The sequence below is a fragment of the Doryrhamphus excisus genome, chromosome 15 (assembly GCF_030265055.1).
Source record: "Doryrhamphus excisus isolate RoL2022-K1 chromosome 15, RoL_Dexc_1.0, whole genome shotgun sequence".
NCBI classification, from domain to species: domain Eukaryota; kingdom Metazoa; phylum Chordata; class Actinopteri; order Syngnathiformes; family Syngnathidae; genus Doryrhamphus; species Doryrhamphus excisus.
This window is the reverse complement of record NC_080480.1, coordinates 584682-608280: the sequence shown is the minus strand read 5'-3', so window position 1 is coordinate 608280 and position 23599 is coordinate 584682. Positions and strand designations below refer to the sequence as shown.

The following is a 23599-nucleotide window of genomic DNA, read 5'->3' as shown; positions in this document are numbered from 1 at the left end:
CTGAGCAGCCAGACGCATGTCTTGCCTGCTGGTGCGGACTGGTCCAGATGGTGGGAAAGCAAGCGGGTATTAGTGGATAATGTGATGGCCGCGCTGGGCGGGTGGGGCCTGGGTGGCTCCTGGGGCTGGGTGGGGGGGGGCACCGGGGTTAATGCTCTTTGATTGGAATGCACAGCTGCACCGGTGCACACGACCCCGCCTGCACACACGTGTTGTCGCACAGCTGAGTATGCCAGGAATCCACAGACGTCTTTCAGGAAGCTTGGGAAGGCTTCAAAGGGGGACATGACTCAGCAGCGTGTGGGCGCTTCATCGTATGAGTGTTTTTATTTATCGTTTATGCTTTCCGCCTCGCATTTATTAGCATGCCGTAACACAATAAAACCCAAAATAAGGAATACTGTCCATGTAAATAGTATGGGTGGGTGCAACGCTAATATGGTCCGTACCCCAGTATTTGGGTCCGACTCCTGGTTCCAATAATTTTATTCAGAAGAGCTTTTCTAACAACAAATATCCTACGGAAAAAAGAGTTTTTTAGAGTTACACGAGTACCTTGGAGAAAACTTTCTGTAAAATACCTGGACGTGTTTACTTTCTATAGGTGTGATAGCCAGGTGACCCAATACTTCTGTGCGTACCAGCAGAGGTCCACTATGAAGACTAATTGATATTCCAACATCAGACTTGGAAAATGAAAGTAAAGAAAGCCACCTAAAATGGCATCAACCCGGATAGACTGGTTGGAAAGTGTAAACAGGAAGTTCAGATGCTAGTGCCGCGACACCGCCGATGTTTAATCACCATGTGGAGATGAGCTGGAGGTCTCACCCCCTTCACCACCTCCAATTGAGCTGGACTTACGTCGCCTCTGACGGGTGTCGGGTGTCCTTTGGAGCCCAAACCAGACTAAGGTTCCATAGGAATGATGGACCCTTGGTTGAGTTGACGTCATGATGCTTTTATTTTGGAGGTACTCCTCAACAGCAACAATGTAAGGAGATCCAACGTAGTCCATGGTTATCATTCATGCTGCTAGGACACTTCTGTTGCCATCTTTCTTCATGATACCATGATACTATATAGTATACTATATATACTATATATACTGATACTGTATGTACTGTATACTATATGCATACTGCGTACTCAAACCATCCAGCCAGACCTTCTCCCCCAGCATGTCTGGACCCAGCCACCCTGTGTCCCTATGACTGGGCTGGTTTGAAGTCTGCCAGTGGGATGGGGGTCGGGGTGGTCGGGGTGGTCGGGGGGGTCGTCATGTGGGGAGAGGCTGCCCTGCAACCTGCAGGTCTTTGTACTGAAAATGAGTTTGATGTTTTTCCAAGGGGGCCAGCAGGCCGCCCCTCCCCCTCCCCCTCCACTCCCCCCCCCCCCCAACTCCCCCTTTGTGTACGCCTTTTTATTCGTGCACATGAAAGCGGCCTGGATTCAGACCCAATTCCATGCAGCCGCACAATAAAATACATGCAATACATTCACATGCAGACATTCCTACGTGGTCGCAATACTACCATGGTAGTGGTAAAAGTACCACGGATACCAAAGTATTTGCTTGCTAGCTTTGCAATGCGACCCCAGGATGCAGAGAGCAGGACAAAAAAAGCAGGTAAAAGGAATTGAACGGACTTAAACTACGTAGACAACAACTACCAGGCAAAGCAAACACAAAGACATGAAGCCACCAATGAAAGAGCACACCTGAACTAAATAGGGAGGGTGGAAATTAGAAATTAGACACAGGTGTGGGAACAAGAAAGGAAGTAGTTACCAAAATAAGGGCATGAAACAACAGTAACAGAGGCAAAGAAGGAAGCTAAAGGAGCTGTCACGAGAGGGTGACGCCCGCATCGTGACAGTAATACTCTTAGTAATACAGTAAACCTCGGATATATCGGACTCGGATATATATCGGAAATTCGCTCGCAACGGACAGATAAAAAAAGAACCGATTTTTCTGTAATGCATTTCCAATAAAAATTCATTGCATATATCGGATTTTTTATAACGGATTTCGCCTATTTCGGACAAAATCTCCAGTCCCGTTCCAAAGCATTTCCATGAAATTTCCCTGGCATATATTGGATGGCCGCATCGTGGCAAAGTCAGAAGCTAAAATGTACCACTTGAAAGGTTTGAAAGGTTTCAAATTAAGTGGGGGTGAAGGACAAAGTCAGAAGCTAAAAATGTACCACTTCCACACACAAAGGGAGGAGAGGTCTTTTTGGGTTTTTTTTTAAATCTATGATGTAGGACATGTAGGACATGCCATGGCAATGCATTTCCATGAAATTTCCCTGGCATATATCGGATGGCCGCATCGTGGCGCTCCGATTCGCCGAATGGTGACAGGCCGCTATACGACGTCATTTGCAGCGTTTGCAGCGTTGCCTGCGCGTCCAGGTACATTGGAAACATAGTCAAGGAAGTGCCTTTTTATAATGGATAAAATCCCATTTACGCATATACCGGATATAAATCCCATATATGCGTAAAACGGACATTTTCCGGTATACGCATATAACGGATTTCGCTTATATCGGACAAAACCAGTGGGAACAATTGAATCCGATATATCCGAGGTTTACTGTACCACATTTTATTATATACTGGATTGCATGTTGTATTTTTGCACTTATTTTGCACTATATTCTGGATGTTCCAGATAATATAATAATAATATTTCCAGATAATATTTCAATGCAAAATACTTTAAACTCTCTTTTAGATAAATACAGTTGGCACTCTGCTTCCGAGAACTCATAAAATACTGTAATAAAAACATAAAATACAATCAAATAAAGTTATTATAAATAAGTAGTTATTACTTTGGCTTTCACGGGAGCAGATCCTTGAACATACTCAAGGATACTAAGGCAACCTGTACCGCCATAACTAGTTCCCGAGTGTGTTTAAAAACCAAAATAAAGTTGTAAATCCATTTCCCGGAGCGTGTAGTGGGGTACCGCCACCAGTCAAGTCAACTCCTTGTGGGCATTTACCAAGATGGCATCAAGGAGGCGTCCATAGCTAAAGACAGCGTAGACGATCTAAACGAGCCTTTCCAATATGTTTCTGCTCCACGAGACAGACAGTATCAAGGTAATTGGTCCCCAACGGGACGGAAAGGCAACACATTGTGCTGTCGGGGGGGAAAAAAAGTCTTCTAAAGGATAAATCTGCCGAGCTAATCAAGTTTTATTTTGTTCCCTGCTGACTTTCAATCACCCACCAATTATGTATGCGGTTTAATTCCAACTTCTACCAATAGGAGGGACACGGTGCTAGCGGCAGACGTAAGTCATTAGCATTGGAATCATACATCATGGCGACGCCACAAGGTGAGCACACACATGCTAACAACGGCTAGCATGGTGTCAAACAGACCACACCCACTCTTGTATGGTTTGACTTTTACAGGCTGTCCCATGTTGGTGGGACCAAGGGTTGAAGACCAGAGGCCAGCCGTGCTCCAAGCACGGTACATACAGGTACATACAGGTGTCTTCCAAGGGTACATACAGGTGTCTTCCAAGGGTACATACAGGTACATACAGGTGTCTTCCAAGGGTACATACAGGTACATACAGGTACATACAGGTGTCTTCCACGGGTACATACAGGTGTCTTCCAAGGGTACATACAGGTGTCTTCCACGGGTACATACAGGTGTCTTCCAAGGGTACATACAGGTGTCTTCCACGGGTACATACAGGTGTCTTCCAAGGGTACATACAGGTGTCTTCCACGGGTACATACAGGTGTCTTCCAAGGGTACATACAGGTACATACAGGTGTCTTCCACGGGTGCATACAGGTACATACAGGTGTCTTCCACGGGTACATACAGGTGTCTTCCACGGGTACATACAGGTGTCTTCCACGGGTACATAGAGGTGTCTTCCACGGGTACATACAGGTGTCTTCCATGGGTACATACAGGTGTCTTCCACGGGTACATACAGGTACATACAGGTGTCTTCCACAGGTACATACAGGTGTCTTCCACGGGTACATACAGGTACATACAGGTGTCTTCCACGGGTACATAGAGGTGTCTTCCACGGGTACATACAGGTGTCTTCCACGGGTACATACAGGTGTCTTCCACGGGTACATACAGGTGTCTTCCACGTGTACATACAGGTACATACAGGTGTCTTCCACAGGTACATACAGGTACATACAGGTGTCTTCCACGGGTACATACAGGTACATACAGGTACATACAGGTACATACAGGTACATACAGGTACATACAGGTACATACAGGTACATACAGGTGTCTTCCACGGGTACATACAGGTACATACAGGTGTCTTCCACGGGTACATACAGGTGTCTTCCACGGGTACATACAGGTACATACAGGTACATACAGGGACATACAGGTACATACAGGTACATACAGGTGTCTTCCACGGGTACATACAGGTACATACAGGTACATAGAGGTGTCTTCCACGGGTCAACGTGGGCCAAAGTTCCTTGTGTAGGATGCCAGATTGCCTCCTAAATCCGTGCAGGCCGTGTGAGCGTGTGGGATTACGCAACGGCTTCCTGTGTTCCTGTTGTGTTTATGATTGCTCAGATATTCCCCCCCCCCCCTCCATAATTAGAATGATTACATTGCTATGTCGCCAGTCAGAAGGATGGGAAAGAAAATAAGCCTCCCTCCTTTCTTCTCCTTCTCCTCTCTCGCATCGGCATCGGCATCGGCGTCCGTGTACTTTTCATGGCGAGCTCTCAATAATGGATTCATCATATGCATATTTCAGCGCCGCTGTGCATACAAACCACACGTTTGTGTGTATGTACTGTATATACGTTAAAACTGCTGCTGGTGCCGGGGGGGGAAAGCCCTCAGAGCCGATGCGTGCCGTCTCCCCCTCCTCACATACGTCAAAGGTCCTAATGGGAAGCCTCGGGTCCCCGGAGACCAGGATGGAGGAGGAACGGAGGAGTTATGAGCAAAAGATGGATATCCATCAGAAGGAGTTGCTGGGAGATCAAGGTGATGTTTGAGGGTGAAGGATTAGGATGCGCTATGAGGTACTGTGAGGTACTATGAGGGACTATGAGGTACTATGAAGCACTATGAGGTACTATGAGGTACTATGAGGTACTATTCCTTAAGTGGTGTTTTTGGTCAGGATGTTAAAGACATGGTTGGCATCTCCAGAGATGACCAACGACCTTGCTCTGATGCCATGGAAGCCCTTTCAGCTGTACCCTCCCTTCCACTATTATGGGATGTATTTACTTGATTGCGTCATTAAACATGATACCCATCCAAAGTGGTTGGTCCATAGACCAGGACACTGAGGACACGTTGTGGTCCCGCCGCTTTAAAAGTCTATTTGGTGTTTTTTCTTCTCCTGTTTTATGGTTTGAAGCGGAAAGCTTTTTGTCCGACTCCTTCTCCTCCCTCCACCGCCGTCAGTATTCCCACTTAGTCCGCTGCCGTGATGGCCACAGATGAGACACGGAGATGAGAAAAGCAGGAAGAAAGGCTGGATGATGGAAGCGTGGGAGTCAGGAGTGGAAGGCAGGATACTGGATGACGGGATGTTGGGGGAGGGGGCGTGAGATCGGGAAGTGGTTGGGACAGCCGGGCAGTCCAAGACGGAGGCCCGACAGAAGAGTATTGATCATCTGTAGGATTCCACTTGATTTAGACGGGTGGCCATGCGTACAAGGAATTAAACACGGTGCGTGAGGAGATATTTTCTCTTAAAGGTGACGACTACGTGTCTGCTATAATGACTCAATGAGCTGCATGTGTACTACGTGTCTATGTAGTACAGGTCTATGTAGTACATGTCTATGTAGTACGGGTCTGTGGTGCATATATCTATGGCCACATCCACAGTAGTACCTTCCCTTTTCTATCAGTTGGGCTCAATAAAGCAAGAACCAGGACAGACACACAAAAATATGGTCCAGATCCCTACCAGTCATCCTACCAGTCACCCTACCAGTCACCCTACCAGTCACCCTACTACCCTACCAGTCACTCTACTATCCTACTACCCTACAGTCACTCTACTACCCTACCACCCTACCATTCACCCTACGACCCTACCACCCTACCCTGTGGACTACCCTACATGTCACCCTACTACCCTACCAGTCACCCTACTACCCTACCAGTCACCCTACTACCCTACCACCCTACAATTCACCCTACCATTCACCCTACTACCCTACCACCCTACCCTGTGAACTACCCTACTACCCTACCATTCACCCTACCACCCTACCAGTCACCCTACTACCCTACCACCCTACAATTCACCCTACCACCCTACTTCCCCACCCTGTGGACTACCCTACATGTCACCCTACTACCCTACCAGTCACCCTACTACCCTACCACCCTACAATTCACCCTACCATTCACCCTACTACCCTACCACCCTACCCTGTGAACTACCCTACTACCCTACCATTCACCCTACCGCCCTACCAGGCACCCTACCATTCACCCTACTACCCTACCATTCACCCTACCACCCTACCATTCACCCTACCACCCTACCAGTCACCCTACTACTCTACTACCCTACAATTCACCCTACCATTCACCCGACTACCCTACCACCCTACCCTGTGAACTACCCTACTACCCTACCATTCACCCTACCACCCTACCAGTCACCCTACTACCCTACCACCCTACAATTCACCCTACCACCCTACTTCCCCACCCTGTGGACTACCCTACATGTCACCCTACTACCCTACCAGTCACCCTACTACCCTACCACCCTACAATTCACCCTACCATTCACCCTACTACCCTACCACCCTACCCTGTGAACTACCCTACTACCCTACCATTCACCCTACCGCCCTACCAGGCACCCTACCATTCACCCTACTACCCTACCATTCACCCTACCATTCACCCTACCATTCACCCTACCACCCTACCAGTCACCCTACTACTCTACCACCCTACAATTCACCCTACCATTCACCCGACTACCCTACCACCCTACCCTGTGAACTACCCTACTACCCTACCATTCACCCTACCACCCTACCAGTCACCCTACTACCCTACCACCCTACAATTCACCCTACCACCCTACTTCCCCACCCTGTGGACTACCCTACATGTCACCCTACTACCCTACCAGTCACCCTACTACCCTACCACCCTACAATTCACCCTACCATTCACCCTACTACCCTACCACCCTACCCTGTGAACTACCCTACTACCCTACCATTCACCCTACCAGGCACCCTACCATTCACCCTACTACCCTACCATTCACCCTACCACCCTACCATTCACCCTACCACCCTACCAGTCACCCTACTACCCTACCACCCTACAATTCACCCTACCATTCACCCGACTACCCTACCACCCTACCCTGTGAACTACCCTACTACCCTACCATTCACCTTACCACCCTACCAGTCACCCTACTACCCTACCACCCTACAATTCACCCTACCACCCTACTTCCCCACCCTGTGGACTACCCTACCACCCTACCCTTTGGACTACCCTACTACCCTACTAGAGGCCCTACTTCCATATGATCCTGGTCCACATTTGGAGCGACTAAGAGAGCTAGCATGGAATTGTGGCCATGTGTACATTGAATCCCGGGAGACGGGAGACGGACAGGTGTGGGTAGGGAGACAGGTGTTCCAGGGCGTGCGGATGGAGGTTTGGTCTGTCAGCACCCTGCCCGTCTGCGTGGGCTCACAGCTGAGAATGAGCTCCTGCGCCCCCACCCCAGCATTTCCCCCCCCAAAGGGCTTTTGATTGATATTCCCGTGGAGCATCCACTCGGCAGCGGCAGCAAAAGGGTGACTCATTGGTGCTTCAGGCTCCCCTCACATGTATTTTAATCAGCGACTGACGTGTGGACGAATCACACATTGAGGAAGACACTTCAACCACCGTGGACGTGTGATCTTCTTCCACAGCGTCTCCGTCACTGAAGGTAACTCTTTCGTTGGCGCAATCATTTTTACACCGTTTTCCTCTCAGACCTTTTCACCACCTTGCTGCTAATCCTCCCGTTTTACGCCAGCGGGATGATTGGGGGGGGGTCACACACCCTGGCTGTTTTTCCTTTTCCATGCATCCATGGCGCCTGGCTGATTCAGGATGAACCCTATTGATGGTTTTTTTCTCCAAAAGACCATTTGTGAGGTCAGAGGTCACTGATTTGGGCTGACATTTTTCAGGCCCAGGACCCCGGAACTAATGGGGGGCAGGGCCCCCGTACTATATATGCTGTGGTTTCTATTATCGGGTTATCAACGGTTTCTGTTCCGAGACCGTAAGTACGCTTTTGGTGTATGTTGGAATTCTAATATCTAATCATACCTCAGCACGGGAAGGACATGGAATCACAGGAAGGACCCCATTCATGGCGGGTCAGACTTGGATGGGGCAGCTGCAGTCGTGACGCTACGGCGTCTGGCGGCTTCTTTACGTCGTGTTGATTCAGGCGTGGCCTGCCAGACCGGCTTCCGACAGCAGGACTGTTTAAGGACGCAAATGTGGCGCGCGAGCTAGCCTAACTGTTTCTGTCCTTTTCCTTCTGCTCTTGATGCTTTAGTCCAGGGGGGGGCAAACGTTTTGACTCGCGGGCCGCATTGATATACCACCATTTCCTGAATGTCCATGATCCGTACCATGCGTTGGACTTCCTGGTTCCAGGATTTCAATGGAAGACATTCCGGCCCAGTTCTTATAAAAAGCAACATGTCAAATTCCACCATTTGTCGTCTGCGAAGAAAGAATGGACAAATTAACGGCGCCCCCTACTGGTGAAGTACTGGATATCTCCATTGCACTTTTCCCACAGGCTGACGTGGGTCAGGTGGTAGATTGGGTTCCCTACCTGATGGTTGCTGGTTCGATCGCCGTGTATCAGCACGTTTTCAATCAGAAATTCAATCATTCCTGTGACATTTTTCCCATCGGGAATGACCTTGAACAGTCTGCTTACCCTGTGCACAAGGTCATCTCCCAACCTGGTGGTTGCTGGTTCGATCGCCGTGTATCAGCACGTTTTCAATCCGAAATTCAATCATTCCTGTGACATTTTTCCCATCGGGAATGACCTTGAACAGTCTGCTTACCCTGTGCACAAGGTCATCTCCCAACCTGGTGGTTGCTGGTTCCATCCTCAAGGAATTTCAACACCTTTCTAGGATACTTCTACTTTTCAGTTCACCAATTTCAGCTAGCTTACCGCGAGGGTAGCGCACTGTCCTGACCGAACGGATCCCCCGCCCCCTTTCACTTGCTCATCCAATCAGCAGTCGGAACTCAGTGTGGATGCAATCACGGACTAGAGTTGACTTGGTAGTTCAGAAAAAAGTCACAGAGCTTTTGCCGTGGGAGCCGCAAACAAGGGGGATGAAGAGCCACGATCGGCCCCGGAGCCACGGGTTGCTGACGCTCGGTCAATGTGATTCTTTCAGTCTTTTCAACCACTCTTGGTTTGTTGGGAAGAAAAGTGCGGAGCCGAGGATGGACTAACGCAAATGTCAACAATAATAAACAATAAATGGTGATAATATAATATAATAATGATGCTAATGAAAACGTCATTACAGTATAGATATAGATATATAGATATAGATATATATAGGTAGATATAGATATAGATTCTCTCAGCAATAATACATACACTTGATTCCGGCGCACACTTGACTGCATGCTGGTGCACGAAACCGTGCTTGATTTGCGCGCCCACGCTGCCACCTCACGCTGCTGCTGGTTGTTGTTTTCGGTTGTGCGTGTCTCCTCCACGGCATCTCCTCCACGGCATCTCCATAGCTGGTCATCACGTCACATGTCAGGGTTCCCGGTCAGACCGAGTTGTTTTCTTCCCTCCCTCTCTCTCTCTCTCTCTTTCTCTCTCTCTCTCTTTCTCTCTCTCTCCCTCTCTCTCTCCCCATTTCAGATCCTCCACGGCGCTCTAGCAGCAGAGCAGCCCACGCAGTCTGCGCGCGTCTCCGCTCCACGCTGCGCCAACACACCCAAGAGAGGATGGACGCACGGATGGAGGGATGCGCGTAGATGTTCCACCACAGGAAGACCGCTCCGAGCGCTTCTTCGTGTGCTCGCTTCGTGAGATGAGCTTCCATCTCCCGGCAGCAGAAGCAGGACCTTAGTGGACCGAGTGGGCAGCAGAACCACAGCAGAACCGCCACGGCACCGCGTTGCTGGGGGAAGGCTGGGCGCGCTGGGAAGAAGCAAAGTCGCGGATCATGCTCATGGGAACTTCCTCTTCCGTCTCCTTCAGGTATATTTTTCACTCATCAACTTTTATTTCCCATCCAGGTGTACTTTTGTTGTATCCGAATAAGTCAATTAGTCTACTTTTAACAAGATGAGAGAAGAACATGGACGCTCCATCTTCCTTATTACTAACACTGGCGTTTCCCACACGAATATATGAACATGAACGTTGCTTCTCTCTAATAATAATCCTGGAATGGTTCTTCTACAGTTGATGTTTTCTTCTTTAATCTCCTACAAAGACACTTAGTGGCATTTAGTCAAATAATAGGAGTAATCAGTTTGGAGTGGCGGTCCTCCCCGCTCCCGTTTATCCGTACTTCCTGGCCACCATTCCACGGAGTGGGCTCCAAAAGCTCCACCAAACCGAGACACGGCGCCGTCCATCTGTTCATCACGTAGCAACAGGAAGGGAGAGAGAAATCGCACCATGGCCGTCACTTTGGGATCTGTGGCCCCCGTCGCCCTCAGTAATCCCGACATGGAAGACATGGAATGGCCGCTATTCCCGGCTGACTTCCACGTTACGTTTATTCCGTGGTGTTTGTTTACCGATGTAGGCGGCACGGCGAGCATCAACCTGAGGCACAGGAAGCCTTGTTTGCAACCCCGCCCACTTTCCACCTCCCCCTAACCTCTCTCTCGTCTGACCCCCCCCCCCAGAGTGGCTCGGCCTGATGCTCTATCATGACTGATGGCGAGGGGAGAGCGCACCTTCAGTATGCAGATAGCCTGGAGGGGCAGGAGCAGGAGGAGGTCCTGGAGGAGGTGAGGCTGGCTATACTCAAGTCCTACCAGAACGACGCCCCGGGCCTGGATGGAGACCCGGGAGCCCTCGGTGATGAGGAGCGCCTGGGTAGGAGAAGGAGGAGGAGGAGGGACGGCGAACTGGGGGAGGATGAAGTTCAACAGGAAGTGCAGGAAGCCGAGCTGGAAGTGGATATTGGACCGACTCTGGGGGTTCGCATCGTGGCTCCCATACGTGATCCGGACTGTGTCTCTGAGGAGTCGGAGCAGCAGCCGTACCCGGCCCTGGCCCCCGTGGCCTTCTTCTGCTTGAAGCAGACCACACGGCCTCGCAACTGGTGTCTCCGCGTCGTGTGCAACCCATATCCTTTCACCGGGGGACCCCAGGGGGCCTGACGCCGGTAAGACCTGCTTTGTCCTTACTTGTGGATCTGAATGTGGCGTTGTTGGCTTTGCCAAGCCTTCTCTCTCTGAGATACTCCTTGTTTAGAAATTTGACAGATCATGCGTCACCCAGTGGGACCACCCACCCCAAGGCCCCCGTCAACTGTGTTTGGCCTAACCCTAACTCTTGTTTCCGGGTCATGGTGAGCTAATCGGCCGCTAACAAGGAACGTAGTTGCTCTCAACTGGAAAACGCACGCAAACCGAGGCAAAATGTTGCTGTTGTTAACCAAAAAAGTACTTAAACCAAGACATATGCTCACCCATGACATCACAGGCGTTCCTGTTTCCGGGTCATGGCGAGCTAATAGGCCGCTAACAAGGAACGTAGTTGCCCTCAACTTGAAAACGTACGCAAACCGAGGCAAAATGTTGCTGTTGTTAACCAAAAAAGTACTTAAACCAAGACATATGCTAACCGAGCTTCTGCTGTATAAACTTCTAGAGCCAGACTTGACTTAGCGTTTTGTAACCCTTCATGTCAGACGTCTTGTGCTGAACATATTTTACCCCCCCCCCCCACCACCCATGACATCACAGACGTTCCTGTTTCCGGGTCATGGCGAGCTAATAGGCCGCTAACAAGGAACGTAGTTGCCCTCAACTGGAAAACGTACGCAAACCGAGGCAAAATGTTGCTGTTGTTAACCGAAACAGTACTTAAACCGAGACATACGCTAACCGAGCTTCTGCTGTATAAACTTCGAGAGCCAGACTCAACTTAGCGGTTTGTAACCCTTCATGTCAGACGTCTTGTGCTGGCGTTCCTGTTTCCGGGTCATGGCGAGCTAATAGGCCGCTAACAAGGAACGTAGTTGCCCTCAATTGGAAAACGTACGCAAACCGAGGCAAAATGTTGCTGTTGTTAACCAAAACAGTACTTAAACCGAGACATACGCTAACCGAGCTTCTGCTGTATAAACTTCTAGAGCCAGACTCGACTTAGCGGTTTGTAACCCTTCATGTCAGACGTCTTGTGCTGAACATATTTTATCCCCCCCCCCCCCCCCCCCACCCCCCATGACATCACAGACGTTCCTGTTTCCGGGTCATGGCGAGCTAATAGGCCGCTAACAAGAAACGTAGTTGCCCTCAATTGGAAAACGTACGCAAACCGAGGCAAAATGTTGCTGTTCTTAACCGAAACAGTACTTAAACCGAGACATATGCTAACCGAGCTTTGCTGTATAAACTTCTAGAGCCAGACTCGACTTAGCGGTTTGTAACCCTTCATGTCAGACGTCTTGTGCTGAACATATCTTCCGCCCCCCCCCCCCCCCCCGGCCCCCCGAATGTCTGCCATCCTCTAATTACAGTACATGAACTGAATCTCCCAAGAACAAGCTGGAGTGGGGCAAATGTAAGCAAAAGCTAAAACCGGAGCCGGAGCCGGGTCGCCAGGGAAGCCAAACACTGGCTGGCTTTCACGTGATTGCATCATCCAAACATGGCTGCTTAGTCTGCATTTCACTTGTTTTGTCGTACTTTGTCGTGTGCTGATTGACATCCTTTGATTGACATTTGACATCCTTCCACATGCTGTCAAAAGCGAGCGGACGCTACGTGTTTTACAGCATGATTCCGTTCTCACCGCAGGCCAAACGCACTCATCCCTCATTTATCTTTCATGCCCCCCCCCCTGCAAACCTGCACCAGGACGTCGTTTTAGCCTTAAAAATCACTCATTTTCATATTTGGTTGCAATGCAAAAGTCATTTGAAGCCGCTCGTGTCCAATTTGGTATCTTTTATTAGCTTCAAGTGAACATCCGCCATCCGTGGGTTGTTGGAGCTCGCTGGAACGGAGACAGAATAGAACATGATGTGCATCCAAATCCAAGCATCAGGAAAAGAAGTTGAAGAGGAATCACACGGATTCAATCTTGGTGGAGTAAAAACACAATCGGGATGCGTGTGGCGCTCATTTGTACCCGGAACCTCATCCGATGTGACAGATGTATTCCCGTTTGCGTTGTCGTGTTGCGGGAACGCCGGAGCAGCGCTCCCGCGATGGTCGCCGCATCCTCGCTTTGGCTGCATGATTCATGATGCTGCGTTGTGTAACTGTTTTTGGGCTCCGTGTGGCGGTGCCTTCACGAGCTTGCGGGGCCGGCCTTGCCCAGCGGTTGGCGGCGGGCTGGCCCTTCCGTGGGACGGGAAACCGTCCTGACATTGACGTGACATTTAAACTACTGGACGGTGGCGTACTTGGACCTCACAGATCCACGGCAGTTGGATGCCCTCATGCCTGTTTTGGTGTGGTGGATGCTAGCTGGTGGTTGGTCGGATGTTGGACACGTTGGCTTATCTTATTCAGCAGGTTGAGCAACTGGGGGACAAATTCTCGCCTTCCCTCGTTTATCCTGGTTAATTGGTTCCAGACTCCACTGTCATAAGTGATTTTCCACAAAGTAGGATTACTTATTCATAAGTGGAATATTTATATTTCTTAGTACAGCATAGATATCCTGCTTACAACCTTCTAAATATGATTTTTAACATGATTAGAGCCCTCTAAACATGAAATAAAACTGACTACAGCATTACATAACAAGTTCAAATAAGACATTTAAGTCATAAATGGGCACGCCACAATATTTGTCCTATGGATTATTGCTGAGAAATTATATTATTATTATTATTGATATTATTTTGAGACCATGTTGTCATGAATGTAATGATAATATATGGCATTATAATGCGAGTAAACCATATCAAATGCAATACATTTTAATTTCCCGAGACAATTTAACAATGTAATTGGAACGTAAAGAGTTTTTAAATAAAAAAAATTAAATTAAATTAAATTGAAAAAAAATAGTTTTTTAATTAAATAATTGAAACAAAGTATGGAAAAGTATGGAAAAATATTTCTGATTTTGAATCCGTGTCACTTTTGTTTTTTTTTAATTTTGGAAAAATACTCGGCTGAAAAATAGAGACATTTTTTGTATCCCCGTTTTTTTAAACATACATTAGCTAGAACTGTTGGAACAATGTGCCAACAGTCGCTGTAAGAAATGTCGTTAACCTGCCTAATTAAGCTTCCTACTGGTTCTACTGGCCTCAGTAGACACGTTCCAGTGCCCCCAGTGTGGTGTACGCACCCCAATCCAAACCCCACCGAAGTATTCCATGAAATGATTTGTAGTCCGGTCGTGGCAGGAAGCAGAAAAGATGAACCATCTGAATGTGCGCTCCCCAGCCGGCTATACGGATGTAATGGCTCCCCGCCAGCGCTTCCGAGACACATCAGGTCAACACGGCCACATAATCGGGTGGCGTCAGCGGGGGCTTGCAGACTGAGAGACTGCAGACCTCCTGAGATGAATATTGGAGTTTCATGTCGACTTTGGGTGCCAAATGAGCCATCCGTTGAAGGAAGACATGTCCAGCTCACTTACTGAACAGCCGTTCGGGGCGTGACTGATACATCACGGCCCTATAGTGGATTCTAAAGCGGCGTCTTATGGTGAGTGGGGCCATTTGGCTGACCCACCGGGACATTTGGAGCTCATACTTAAGCTTATACTTGCCATCCTATTGGCACCTTCCCAAGTCTACTTCTTCTATTTCGTAGTTGCAGGTCCCTTTTCCACACAATGTGGCTTGTGTGTGTGTGTGTGTGTGTGTGTGTGGACTACACAGCGGGGATCAGGGAGAAAGCCTGGAAGTAATTCGATATCATGAACACGGAGCAAGGGTCAGCTAATACGGTAGCGGGCGTGACGCATGCATCCAGGCTACATGCTGGATGTGCAGTCAGTGGTTTTTGTTGTTTACAAGCAGCGAGGACTGTTTGTGTTAGCATGGAATGGCTAACCAATGAGACTTGCATGATGGGTTGTTTTAGACCAGGGGTGGGCAAACTACGGCCCGGGGGCCACATCCGGCCCGCCAAGTGTTTGAATATGGCCCGCCTGTTCTTTCCAAAATATTTCATTGAAACTCAACGTACAACCTGGCATCATGGCTTGAGACAACCTATAGATGGTTGAAGTAGCTGTTTTATCAATTTCGTTATTTGATGTGGTCTGATGTTTACAAAATGCTCCTGAAAAAAGGGACACAAGCACATAATAATAATAATAATTAAAATAATAATAATAATAATAATACATTCATTTTCTACCGCTTATCCTCACGAGGGTCGCGGGGGTGCTGGAGCCTATCCCAGCTGTCTTGGGGCGAGAGGTGGGATACACCCTGGACTGGTCGTAATAATAATAATAATAATAATAATAATAATAATAATAATAATAATAATAATGATAATAATGATAATAATAATGATAATAATAATAATAATAATAATAATAATTCATTTTTTTACCGCTTATCCTCACGAGGGTCGCGGGGGTGCTGGAGCCTATCCCAGCTGTCTTGGGGCGAGAGGTGGGGTACACCCTGGACTGGTCGTAATAATAATAATAATAATAATAATAATAATAATAATAATAATAATAATAATAATAATAATAATAATAATAATAATAATAATAATAATAATAATAATAATAATAATAATAATTCATTTTTTTACCGCTTATCCTCACGAGGGTCGCGGGGGTGCTGGAGCCTATCCCAGCTGTCTTGGGGCGAGAGGCGGGGTACACCCTGGACTGGTCGTAATAATAATAATAATAATAATAATAATAATAATAATAATAATAATAATAATTCATTCATTTTTTACCGCTTATCCTCACGAGGGTCGCGGGGGTGCTGGAGCCTATGCCAGTTGTCTTGGGGCGAGAGGCGGGGTACACCCTGGACTGGTCGTAATAATAATAATAATAATAATACTACTAACAATAATAATAATAATTCATTCATTTTTTACCGCTTATCCTCACAAGGGTCGCGGGGGTGCTGGAGCCTATCCCAGCTGTCTTGGGGCGAGAGGCGGGGTACACCCTGGACTGGTCGTAATAATAATAATAATAATAATAATAATAATTCATTCATTTTTTACCGCTTATCCTCACGAGGGTCGCGGGGGATGCTGGAGCCTATGCCAGTTGTCTTGGGGCGAGAGGCGGGGTACACCCTGGACTGGTCGTAATAATAATAATAATAATACTACTACTAACAATAATAATAATAATTCATTCATTTTTTACCGCTTATCCTCACAAGGGTCGCGGGGGGTGCTGGAGCCTATCATAGCTGTCTTGGGGCGAGAGGCGGGGTACACCCTGGACCGGTCGTAATAATAATAATAATAATAATAACAATCATAATTCATTCATTTTCTACTGCTTATCCTCACGAGGGTCGCGGGGGGTGCTGGAGCCTATCATAGCTGTCTTGGGGGGAGAGGCGGGGTACACCCTGGACTGGTCGTAATAATAATAACAATAATAATAATAATAATGATAAATTTATAACGCACTTTACATCAAATAAATGATCTCAAAGTGCACATATAGCAGACTACATGACACTTTTACGTGTAAAATATGTGTAAAAATATACGTGTACAAATGGACTGTCACGTGTAAAATACTATACAGTCTGCCCCCCCCAACCCCGGCAATTTTATTAAATCAATGCGGCCCGCGAGTCAAAAAGTTTGCCCACCCCTGTTTTAGACGGAAGGCAGGTTCCATCATCCTGTTCTTTGTTTGCCGCGGGTGTCGTAACACTTTGTCAAATCTATCTGCCACATACTTTCTGTGCATTGGACATACGAGAGAACTAGTTAAGACGTCTTGAAAAAACTAAACTTGAAAATCGACAACCAGATGGACCCAAGCTTAGTGTATCCAGTGATGGGTTGGTATTCCCAAAGCCGGGTGACCAGGTGTGGAGAACCAGTTATGGGCGGCATTAAGAGAACCCGTGCAGCCTCTTCTCATTCATCATGTTTATGATGCTCAGCAGCCCTGATGGAGGGCCGTGCTCTCCTACGCAACATCGGAGGTGATGCGGGTCCCAGTTCAAGCTGCAATCACTGGCCCGTTAAAGTTATTCACGTGATGGACTCTTGACTCGCCGCCGGTCAAGAGACTTTCATCAGGGGGGATTTATTTTTTTGGTCATTCTTTCAACAAACTACCAACCGTCAAATTAAAATATCTCCGAGTATTTGCAGAAGAAAGTCTTACATGGAGAGCAAGTCGGGGGATTTTGTTTATTTCAAATTTCTCGCCTCCGAAACGGATGCTTTGATTTCTCAACTACGGGAAAAACAACCAAATGAGACATATTTGCATTTTTATGTCTCAGGATCACAGTTGTTGTGTCGGTTTGTTAGTTCGCAGGATCGTGCACACACCACATAGAAATAGTCCATAGGAATAGTCCATAGTAATAGTCCATAGTAATAGTCCATAGGAATAGTCCATAGTAATAGTCTATAGGAATAGTCTATAGGAATAGTCTATAGGAATAGTCCATAGGAATAGTCCATAGAAATTGTCCATAGGAATAATCTATAGAAATAGTCTATAGGAATAGTCCATAGGAATAGTCCATAGGAATAGTCCATAGAAATCGTCTATAGGAATAGTCCATAGGAATAGTCCATAGGAATAGTCCATAGGAATAGTCCATAGAAATTGTCCATAGGAATAATCTATAGAAATAGTCTATAGGAATAGTCCATAGGAATAGTCCATAGGAATAGTCCATAGAAATTGTCCATAGGAATAATCTATAGAAATAGTCTATAGGAATAGTCCATAGGAATAGTCCATAGGAATAGTCCATAGAAATAGTCCATAGGAATAGTCCATAGGAATAATCTATAGAAATAGTCCATAGAAATGGTCCATAGATGTAGTCCATAGAAATAGTCCATAGGAATAGTCCATAGGAATAGTCCATAGGAATAGTCCATAGGAATAGTCCATAGGAATAGTCCATAGGAATAGTCCATAGAAATCGTCTATAGGAATAGTCCATAGAAATAGTCCATAGGAATAGTCCATAGGAATAGTCCATAGGAATAGTCCATAGAAATCGTCTATAGGAATAGTCCATAGAAATAGTCCATAGGAATAGTCCATAGGAATAATCTATAGAAATAGTCCATAGAAATGGTCCATGGATGTAGTCCAGAGAAATAGTCCATAGGAATAGTCCATAAGAATAGTCCATAGGAATAGTCCATAGAAATAATCTATAGAAATAGTCCATAGATGTAGTCCATAGAAATAGTCCATAGGAATAGTCCATAGAAATCGTCTATAGGAATAGGATACGGATACGTTCAACATTCATCGTGTTTTTAGGCTCTTTGTTATCTGTCACGTTAAAAAGCCGCCGATGGGACTCCGGCATCCCTGTGAGGCACGAGACACATCGGCCCGCCATTTTGGGTGCGTCCGAAAGCGACATTTGTGAGGGATGAATTGAGTTGACCTTGAAGCCAGCAGGTTGACCTTCTGGTTTGGGCTGTGTTTGCACGGTCCCGTGCATCGGCGCCGGTTGGGCCGTATTTGGAGCGTTTATCTGTGCCTAGCGAGCTGTGTTTGTGTTTGATGACTCATGATATTTGGCTAGTGCTTGTGCTAACAGCAGATTGGAGGTCATGAGGTGTGCATCGCAGCAGAGACCAAGCGATCCCGTCTCTCTGACGTATTAAGCGCTGGCACACGCTACGCTTCTCAGGACGTGTGATTGTCGAACTCCAATACGCCGCCTGAGCTGCTGGCCCGCTATCTGAGGGAACTTTCATCTCCCTTCTTCCCTTTCAGGAGTTTTGCTTCTTGTGTCTTTGTGAGAAGCTGATTAGCCGCTGGCTAGTTTGGCCGAGCTGGAGTCTTGTAACGCTTGTAATGAGCAATACCGTTTCATGTAGAAGCTGTAATTAGGGGGGCGTCATGTGATCGGTTCCGTTGTTTGAGGACGTTAAATATACACGCAGACATCGTGCGTCACGTCGAGATAACGTTATATCGTTTTCCTAATGAAGGCATCAGTTAGCAGTTGAATTCCATTAGTAGCCAAATGCATGATTAGCGACTGCAATCTATCTGTGGTGTTGGGTTCCAGGGAAGTGGGTGGATGACATCATTTTCTAACGATGTCATGTTCTGATTGGTCCTGAGTGGAGATCACAGACCCACCAGATAAAAGTAGCCAAGTTTCATTAGTTTGAAAATCAATTGCTAACCGTCCACAAAACGTCTCAGCGTGGAACCACCGCCTGTGAAATTGGCAAATGACACCAAGCAGAAACAGCGCAAGCGCCCCCCCCCCGTCAGGTGAGGTCAGGTTAACGTGACTTACGACCGTCATCGGCGAGGGAAGGCTGTAAATTCTGGCGGACGTGGCGAGGCGGCGTGGAGGAAAGCGTGCGGTCAGCTCGTTCCAAAGCCACTTAGCCCGGCTGCAGTTCATCAGAGGACGCATGAGTCAGTGATATTGGAGGTTGGCGCTGCCGTCGGGGTCAGGGGTTAATCTGCCACCATCGAGTTCTCCCACCCTCCTTGTGACGCCTAAAAGCACCATCGTTAAAACACGACACATACAAACAATGGCTGCCCGCCTGCAAGTCAGCCTTTGGGGATTCTGCTCTTTTCACGACTCCTTTTTGGACCGGAAGTCACTCTGGAATATTAGCATCACTGATAAATACGCCTTGGGGGGGGGGAGCATTTACCTTGGATTTACCCTGTTTTTACCCCATAGTTATCCCGTATTTACCCCTTTATTTATCCCTGTATTTACCCTCTATTTCCTGTATTTGCCCTGTATTTACCCCGTATTTACCTTGTATTTACTCTCTATTTACCCGTATTTACCCTGTATTTATCCTCTATTTCTCATATTTACCCTGTATTTACCTTACCCTGTATTTACCCGTATTTACCCTGCATTTACCCCGTATTTACCCCGTATTTACCTTGTATTTACCTTGTATTTACCCTCTATTTACCCGTATTTACCCTCTATTTCTCGTATTTACCCTCTATTTACCCCGTATTTACCCTGTATTTACCTTGTATTTACCCTCTATTTACCCGAATTTACCTTCTATTACTCATATTTACCCTCTATTTACCCATATTTACCCTGTATTTACCTTGTATTTACCCTGTATTTACCCCGTGTTTACCCTGTATTTACCTTGTATTTACCTTGTATTTACCCTCTATTTACCCGTATTTACCCTCTATTTCTTGTATTTACCTCGTATTTACCTCGTATTTACCCCGTATTTACCCTGTGTTTACCCCCGTAGTTACCCTGTGTTTACCCTGTATTTACCCGTATTTACCCTCTATTTACCCCGTATTTACCCTGTATTTACCTTGTATTTACCCTCTATTTACCTGTATTTACCCTGTATTTACCTTGTATTTACCCCATATGTTCACTATGTGTTGCCATATGAACAAAGCAAGTGAAATATAGATATACAGTATGGATATGGATATGGATATGGATATGGATATGGATGTGGCTATGGATATGGATATGGATATGGATATGGATATGGATATGGATGTGGCTATGGCTATGGATATGGATATGGATATGGATATGGATGTGGATGTGGATATGGATATGGATATGGATGTGGACGTGGATGTGGATATGGATATGGATATGGATATGGATGTGGATGTGGATATGGATATGGATATGGACATGGATATGGATATGGATATGGATGTATCTGTGAGTAAAATAGTAGAAGTGCTAAGAGGACGTTATAAGTCACATCCATTCATCTTCATATTCCACTTTTGTTGTCAGCGGTTGTAGAAGGTGTGAAATACAAATGGAGATGAGGAGGTGAAACCAAGGAGGTGAAAGCAAGGAGGTGAAACCAAGGAGGTGAAACCAAGGGAGTGAAACCTCCGCCAGTCATCTTCAGGTGCGATGTCCCTCAGGCACGTCCTTCCTGGAGGACATCAAGGAGCGGCATCCCCATCTTGCCGTCCTCCATCGCTGTGCGTGTCGCTGATAAAATGAGCGGCGGCTGTGAGGACAGCTGTAGAAGACGTGACGCCTGCGAGACACGCGTGTCACCTGCCGAGCAAGCCCCGCCCCGCCCCTCCCCGCTACTCCATGTCAGCAGGCCAGTCAGCGTCACCATTTTGAGTTCATTCTCTGGTGAACTCCGCCCATATTCCCAGGAAAAAACATTACAAATGACAGCTGAACAAAAGAAAGCCAGCACTTGCTGCCGTTGTTGTCATGGCGACACATCTTGAAGATGCTGCTTGACAAGTGTCAGATTGACGCGTTGCATGGTTTGCGTGTGATTCCAACATCAGGTGTATTTGCTGCTTGCTAGCACGGGTACGCCATTTTATTCCTACGCCAGACGACTGTGTGAGATGTGAGATGCACTTTGGACTTGGCCGTCTCGTAGTCAAGCAGCCACACGCTACACTCGCTGTGTTGCCTTCAGGGTAGGATTCCAGGGTAGGATATTTGAATGCCAAGTTCCAAAGTCCAGTTTTTTTCCTTTGTGATTGCTTTCACCTTTCACCTTGCAAATCCTTCTTATAGGAACGGAATTGGCACGGAAAGCGGAGATAAAGTGGTGTAGTCCAGATAATATTCCGTAACGGGAGCGGAAGGGAATAGCGGGATGGGGGTTGGACTTTTACACCGGTCCCTGATCGACATACGTATGTCCCAGGTTCCCGTTGCATCATCGTGATATCATCGGTTCTATCATCAGCTGAATCATGGCGGTGATGCTGCCCTCAGCTCTCTTTGTTACCTGCTTCAGGAAAAGTACCCCCCCCCCCCACTACCCCCCCCTCAAGTTACTAACAGGCGCTCGCTTTGTTGGGTCTTTTTGCTCCTGTCATGTCTTTGTTCTTGGTTGCAGCGCCAGTCTTGACTGCTAATGCAGCAAAACACTTGTGGATTGTCTTCCCTATTTTAGTGGATGCGTCCCCCCCCCCCATATTAGAATATGACTTCAAAAGGTCACGGACTACGTCAGGGTCAGAGGTCATCAAGCTCCTTCCTCTCCTCGCCCATCTTTGATGTGAAGACGCTTTGTTTAATATTCAGTTATGTTTTTAGGCCACATTTCCTTGTCGTGTTTGCCGGCCTTAATGAGCCTTTTTGGGAAGTGCGGATGCATCCGCGAGCGTCTTCCTGGTGTTCCTCAGATGTTCTCAGATGTTTCCCTGCAGTCATGAATAACACAACAGGCCCTCGCCACGCCGCTCATCATGTGACTGTCTGAAAGATGGCTGCAGTGATGGGAAGTATGGATCCCGTGTCAGGAATGATGAAAATAGAAGACGAATAAATACAGAAATAAATAATGTGATACGGTTCACTCCCAATCAGTGGTGCAATAATACATAATAATACATAATAATACATAATAATACATAATAATACATAATAATACATAATAATAACATGTACATAATATGTAGAATACACATAAGGTCATAAGTCTTCTTATCTCCTCTGCTGATTCCTGGTGTGGCGTCAGCTCCGATGTTCAAACCAGCTCTTAGATGGGGCCACGTGTGGGAGTGGGTGAAGGATGAACACGTGTGTGAGGAGCTACATCTGTGTGTGTGTGTGTGTGTGTGTGTGTGCGTGTGTGTGTGTGTGTCGGCTTGAAAGTAAGTAATGCGGAGATGGATGAATAAATAAAAGATCTGGGAAAGCCATCAGCATCCAGCACTATGTTGTCATGGCGATGCGGACCGCACAGCTGAGTGTGTGCGTGTCGGAGAGAGAAGGAGAGCTTGAGATCGTATCGCTGCGACGGTTCAACTTGCGTCTCCTCCTTGAACTCCACCCAGGACCTTCACCATCCAACAAAAACAATCATGGATCTTTCAATAATGCTTGGCGCTGTCCAAGGTACCCGATGCCAGTCACGCATACGCCCGCGTCCCCCTTGAAGAAGCTTTATTTATATGTACGTTCGATGTATTTTTGTTGACGTGGCTGTAAAAGCTTCTGCATGACTGAAAGTGTTAGGAGGCTTTTCCGATGCGCCAAGGATGCACGCCGCTGCATCCTTACCTGGAGCTCCTGGGAGTTCTGGAAACCGCAGCTTCCCCGCAGCACGTGTCCCTGCTTTGTCTACAAAATGGGCCGACGTGCGCGGGAGTGACTGTATGCAGTGTGTGTGTGTGTGTGTGTGTGTGTGTGT

At 47.0% G+C, this 23599-nt stretch overlaps 1 protein-coding gene across 2 annotated transcripts in view; it reads left to right on the top strand.

The window, feature by feature from the left end:
- The window catches only part of cacna1ha (calcium channel, voltage-dependent, T type, alpha 1H subunit a), a 105872-nt gene that overhangs the window by 18411 nt on the left and 63862 nt on the right, over positions 1-23599 (top strand). For both annotated transcript variants that reach the window (XM_058049984.1, XM_058049983.1), the window contains exons 4-5: positions 9972-10313; positions 10973-11418. In XM_058049984.1, coding sequence (XP_057905967.1) covers positions 10997-11418 — 422 coding nt within the window. In that variant the 5' untranslated portion in view covers positions 9972-10313; positions 10973-10996. The remainder of the gene's footprint in view (positions 1-9971; positions 10314-10972; positions 11419-23599) is intronic.